Genomic DNA, 5,645 nt, shown 5'->3' with positions numbered 1-5,645 from the left:
AGAAAGATTTGAATTTGAGGCAAAGGAGATGGTTGGAATTTCTGAAAGACTATGATTTCGAGTTAAAGTATCATTCGGGTAAGGCGAATGTTGTCGCTGATGCTCTTAGCAGAAAGGCAGGAGCTCTAGCTAGACTTGCAGACTGGGAGTTATTTTCTTCGGTGGCTCATCAGAAGGCAGAAGCTCAATGTTTACCAGGTCGATTACTATTCGTGCAAACCACATTAAAGTCAGAATTGTGGGAGCAGATTAAGGAAAAACAACCCTTAGACCCAAAATTAATGCAAGTAAGAAAGAAGATTTCAGAAGATGAAAGATCAGAATTCAAAATTGATGATCAAGAACTTATTAGATTTCGTCAGAGAGTGTGCATTCCTAAGGACGATCAACTTAGAAAACAGTTGATTGAAGAGGCATATCATTCTAGATATGCCATTCATCCCGGTAGCACCAAAATGTACCGAGATCTGAAAGATACGTTTTGGTGGAATGGTATGAAGAAAGACATTGCTGAGTTTGTTAGCAAATGTCTAGTATGTCAGCACGTAAAGATTGAGCACCAAAGACCAGGTGGTCTTTTGCAACCACTCCCCATACCCGTGTGGAAGTGGGCGGATATATCAATGGACTTCGTCTCGGAGCTTCCTAAGACGAAGAATGGGATGGATTCTGTGTGGGTGATTGTCGACAGGCTAACTAAGTCAGCGCACTTTTTAGGTTGTAAGACAACTCACTCGTGTGACCAACTGGCTCAATTGTTTATCAGAGAGATTGTGAGACTTCATGGAATACCAGATTTCATTGTCTCAGATAGAGACTCGAAGTTCACATCACGTTTTTGGCAAAGTTTTCAAGAAGCTATGGGGACACAATTAAAAATGAGTACAGCTTTTCACCCTCAGTCAGATGGTCAGTCATAGCGAACCATTCAGACCCTCGAGGACATGCTCCGGGCATGTAGTTTGGAGTATAGTGACTCGTGGAATGATATTTTGCCATTAATGGAGTTTGCCTACAACAACAGCTTTCAAGCAAGTATAGGCATGACTCCATTTGAGGCATTGTATGGTCGACGATGTCGAACTCCTTTGTGCTGGGATGAAGTCGGAGAAAGGAGGCTGTTAGGACCAGAGATGGTTCAACGAATGACAGATCAAGTGAGATTCATTCGAGAGCGTCTTCTCACAGTACAAAGTCGTCAGAAGAGTTATGCGGATAAAAGACGTCGTGAGTTAGAATTTGAGCAAGGTGATCACGTGTTTTTAAAGATATCTCCGTTTAAGGGCGTAATGCGTTTTGGTCGAAGAGGAAAGTTGAACCCCAGATATATTGGACCTTTTGAAATACTTGCGAAGATTGGTCAGGCAGCATACCGGTTAGCTCTACCTCCTTCTTTATCTCGAATTCACAACGTATTCCATGTTTCCATGTTGCGGAAGTACGTGCCAGATCCCTCTCATATATTGGATACAGTTGAGACTGTATTAGACTTGCAAGATGATTTGAGTATGAGGGGAAAACCCATCGAGATCCTGGACACGAAAGTGCAAAAGCTCAGAAACAAGGAGTTATCTATGGTTTTGGTCAAGTGGAGTCATCACAGCAAAAAGGAGGCTACTTGGGAGCGTGAATCTGATATCCGCGACCAATTTCCACATTTGTTTCCAGGTAAGATTCGGGACGAATCTTCTTTTAAGGGGGGTAGAATTGTAAAACCCCCTCCGGCAAAGTCGCCAGAGGGGATAAGCTTTAAAAAAAAAAAAAATTGGAAACTACGGTTTCCCCTTTGGGGAAACCGCGTAACGGAGAGGGGAGGATAAGCCTCACCCCCGAAATCCGCGGGAGGGTGAGGGTTATCCTCACCCTGCGTGAGGGTTATAAAAACCCTCACGCAGCCTCCCTCCACCGCACCCAAACGAGCGGCAGAGGGAGAGAGGCAGAGAGTGAAGGGGGAACGAGAGAGAGAGAGAGAACTTACCGGCGACGGCGGCGGCGGTGAGGTAAGCCCTTCCCTCATCTTTTTCTTCATTTTCTTTTCCGTCAAAGCAAGGGGGGGGCCGGCAGCCATGGCTGCCGGCGAGTTACTGTTAAAAAAAAAAAAAAAAATCAGAAACAGAGAGAGGGGTAGAGAGAGGAGAGAGGGGATCGGCAAGCCGGCCGACGCCGGTGGCCGATCTCCCTGCGTTGGGGGGGCGACCGGCACCGGCCACCGGCCGATGCCCTCCTGGACACAGTGGAGAGGGTCGGCAGGGGGCCGCCCCCTCCCTGTAAACGAAAGGGGCTTTGCCCCTTTCGGTCCTTTTTATGCAGACCGGGTCGGTCTGGGGTGACCCAGACCAAACCGGGTTGGTCTGGGTGCGACCCAGACTGTGTACTTAAAAAAAAAAAAAAGTTTGGTTCGGCCTGGGTGCGACCCAGACCGAACCGGGTCAGTCCGGGTCGCACCCAGACCAAACCGGGTTGTGAGAGTTGGATGAACCGGCTCGGATCGAACCGGTTCCAGCCAAACCGCTTCAAGCCGATTCGGTTCCAGTTGAACCGGTTCAGGCCGAACCAGTTTAGACCGAATCGGTTCAAGCCAAACCGATTCAGGCCGAACCTGTTCAAGCCAAACCGATCCGGTTATTTGTGGGTTCAGGCAGAACTGGTTCAGACCGGATCAGATCTGTATCGATCCGGTTGAACCAAGGTCCAAACCGAATCATTCGGGTCTGGATCTGGGTTTTCAGTTCAGACCCAGTTCAATCTGAACCTGTCTCAGATCCAGATTAACCAGGTCCAAGATCTGATTGGATCAGTCTCAGATCTGGACCCAGTCAGGCAGGTCTGGACCCAGTCTGATGATCCTGGATCCAGTCAGACAGGTCTGGATCCAATCAGACTGGCCAGGATCCAGTCCAGCAGGCCCAGATCCAACCTAGCTTTCCTGGATCCAGTCGGGCTATTCTGGATCCAGTCAGAAAGGAACGGATACAGTTCAGACCCGGTGAGACTTTCTGGATCCAGTCAGCAGTTTTGGATCCAGTCATGAGAAGGATCTGAATCCAAACAGACAGGGTTTGGATCCAGATCAAGATTGGATCTGAAAATAGTTTCGGATTGGCCCGAAATCCGAAATGCGCCAGAGATCCATTTGGATCCGTGGGATCCATTTCAGTAAAATGGACATAGCTTCGCACTCCGAACTCGGAATCGAGCGAGGTTTGGTGCGTTGGATTCGTATTAAAGAGAGAAATCCATTGGTCTATGAACGTCAGTCAAAATAGTAATACAGAAACTGTGGTTTCTTTAATAAGATTCGGGAGGGGTAATTTAGTAATTTTAGTAAGAAGTTTGTGAACTGATTAAAGTAAATTACCTTAATGACCAGATCCTGGTGTTAGAGCTTCGTGAGGCTCGATTTCGGATAGAGCACAGAGTCAGCACTTGAGGTAAGAGATGTTATAAGTAATTTTAGATGTGAATAAACCCTTTACACGTTGCTTGTTATCGTAGTGCTATAGAGATCATGTGATTAGCATGATAGCTTTGTGTTAGACCTTGACATGCATAAATTCCATGCTTGACAATTATGAGTTACTTTAAATACATGTTTATTTTGAGATGCATGTTAGTGTTAATATGTCATGCATGATAGAAAGAGATTGTGTTTATGATTGCATGTTAATTGAGCATTTATATCATGCATTGTGATAAGATTGAGTTAGATTAGAGTCTCATTTAATTCATTCATGTGGTGTGAATGGATATTTAGAGTTCAGCATGCAGTACCCCTTAAATCCCGGAAGTGGCGACCTGTGGCAAGGGCTACTTGGTTCGCGGCCAGAGTGCAGCCACCATGGAGAGTGGGCCGCCGGTGATTTAATGATGTAGAGACACTACATCATTGCGTGCTAAGTGAGAGCGGTGTGAGTCCTAACGTCATCATGAGATTGAGAATGAGATTGTTGTGATTAGTCATGACACCACTCGTGAGGGAACGAGTGAACTTTGAATTTGAGAATATTGTTCAATGTGTGAACTTGGCTATGACTTAGGATTTCACTCACACTGGTTTGAGACTCTAGAGGACCATGGATGGTTAATAACCATCATGTTTAGGATGTAGCATGAACCATGCCGAGATTGAGAGCTTGATCTCCCGGCTAGCTACCGGTGGGGTCCCCGCGGTGGTTCACTGCAGTGCCTGGTGGTCTGGGGACCACTGGGAGTGTATGGTTCATTGTCTGGCCAACATGTAGAATTGGGGTGTTCTATAGGGTTGCTACGCCCATAGATGGCTATTACCGGTATAGCCAGCCTAGTGATAGTTGTGTGAAAGAGAGTAATTGAGAATGATAATGGGGGAAATTAAAATAGACAAACATGTGTGGTGTATCGAGAATTAAAATAAGACTAGGGGCTTAGAGCCCACTACAGTTGTAAATTGTTGTTTGTTTACTTATGATTATCTCTTACTGGGTTGTAGACTCACCCCCATTTGTGTTTAATTACAACTGTAGGTTCCAGGTATTAAATCAGTCGCTTGTGAGCAGTTCTTTTTCAGTCTTCAGCAGAGCAGTGGTATATTTCTACTTTCCTTGTCATTGAATAAGATGTAATTGTTTTAGTTATTATGAATGATGAACAATTGTAAGAAAAAGTTTGATTTATGAGAATGAAATAAAAAGTTTTTTTTTTTAGCCACGTTTTCACTGTGTAAGCTTTGCACTCTTCCCTCTGGGAAGTAATACCAACCGAACTCGGACTCCTGAGGTCCCAGATCGGGGTGTTACATAACTATAACTATATATATTCTCCATGAAGGAAACAAGAAAACATCATTGGCAACAAACTATATCTCCAAGCAAAGCTCATAACCACAATATGTTTAATCGGAGCTCGCCTTTCCTCCCAAAGATTTCAAATTTAACATATATATACCTCTTTTCATAACAATTTAATTCAACATAAAGCTGCTAACTCAAACTTTGTAGGCCATGGAAAATCAGCATTGGATATCTAATGATCTATAAATAGCATGTTTCAAGATGTGGTCACGTAGGAAACTAAATGGATCAAAATAGTCAAATCTAAGGTAATTGGATTTGGACTCATATGAAGAAGCTATATCAAATCCAAATCTAGCCAGGGTATATAACATTATAATGTAATATATTCACAGCTCATATCTTGTCAGTCTTTAAGAAAGACTATATATGCTTCAAATGTGAAATTTGCTAAAAATTAAATCTGAGTTAAATTAATAATCAGAGTGGACTTTATGTACCGAATTTGACTGAATAAACTCGGATTCAGTTGGATATCCAACACTACCTGAAGCATTTTTCTTATTTATAAACCGAAGAATTCGCATTCTACACGGAGGCTTACGCTGGGTGTAGGTAGATGGTGGCACCTATGAAAATCGAACCTTGATTGCCCGCCTAGCAGCCATGGCCCCTACCCACTACGCCAAAACTCCCAAGCAACTTTTCTGCTTGTTATATGGAGATAGTCCCATTTGTGGTGTAAAAGTTACCATGGGAACCTTTCCTGGAAGGGTTGGACAAATTCTTGCTCCTTAACCCATTTAGGTCCGACCCGTTTATGGTTGGCCCCGAATCCACGTATAAGCAAGAACAAGGAAAGAGAAATCCACTGAT

At 44.1% G+C, this 5,645-nt stretch overlaps 1 protein-coding gene across 1 annotated transcript; it reads left to right on the top strand.

Annotated features, from left to right (window-relative positions):
• The first annotated feature begins 1,289 nt into the window (after window positions 1-1,289).
• Window positions 1,290-3,393, top strand: LOC149815718 (uncharacterized). The gene is made up of 2 exons (XM_089990616.1): window positions 1,290-1,668; window positions 3,371-3,393. Exons 1-2 carry the CDS (start codon window positions 1,290-1,292, stop codon window positions 3,391-3,393), a joined length of 402 nt encoding a protein of 133 aa, XP_089846742.1.
• Window positions 3,394-5,645: the final 2,252 nt, after the last annotated feature.

The sequence above is a fragment of the Nuphar pumila genome, chromosome 15 (genome assembly GCF_984573655.1).
Source record: "Nuphar pumila chromosome 15, dmNupPumi1.hap1.1, whole genome shotgun sequence".
Lineage (NCBI taxonomy): Eukaryota > Viridiplantae > Streptophyta > Magnoliopsida > Nymphaeales > Nymphaeaceae > Nuphar > Nuphar pumila.
The sequence above is the reverse complement of the archived record's forward strand: the minus strand, read 5'-3'. Positions and strand labels throughout refer to the sequence as shown.

Excerpts from the sequence above, each read along its gene's own strand:
- LOC149815718 (XM_089990616.1), top strand. The coding sequence starts at position 1,290 with ATGCGTTTTGGTCGAAGAGGAAAGTTGAACCCCAGATATATTGGACCT. Across the intron at positions 1,669-3,370 it reads ATTTCCACATTTGTTTCCAG|ATCCTGGTGTTAGAGCTTCG; the intron begins GTAAGATTCGGG and ends CTTAATGACCAG.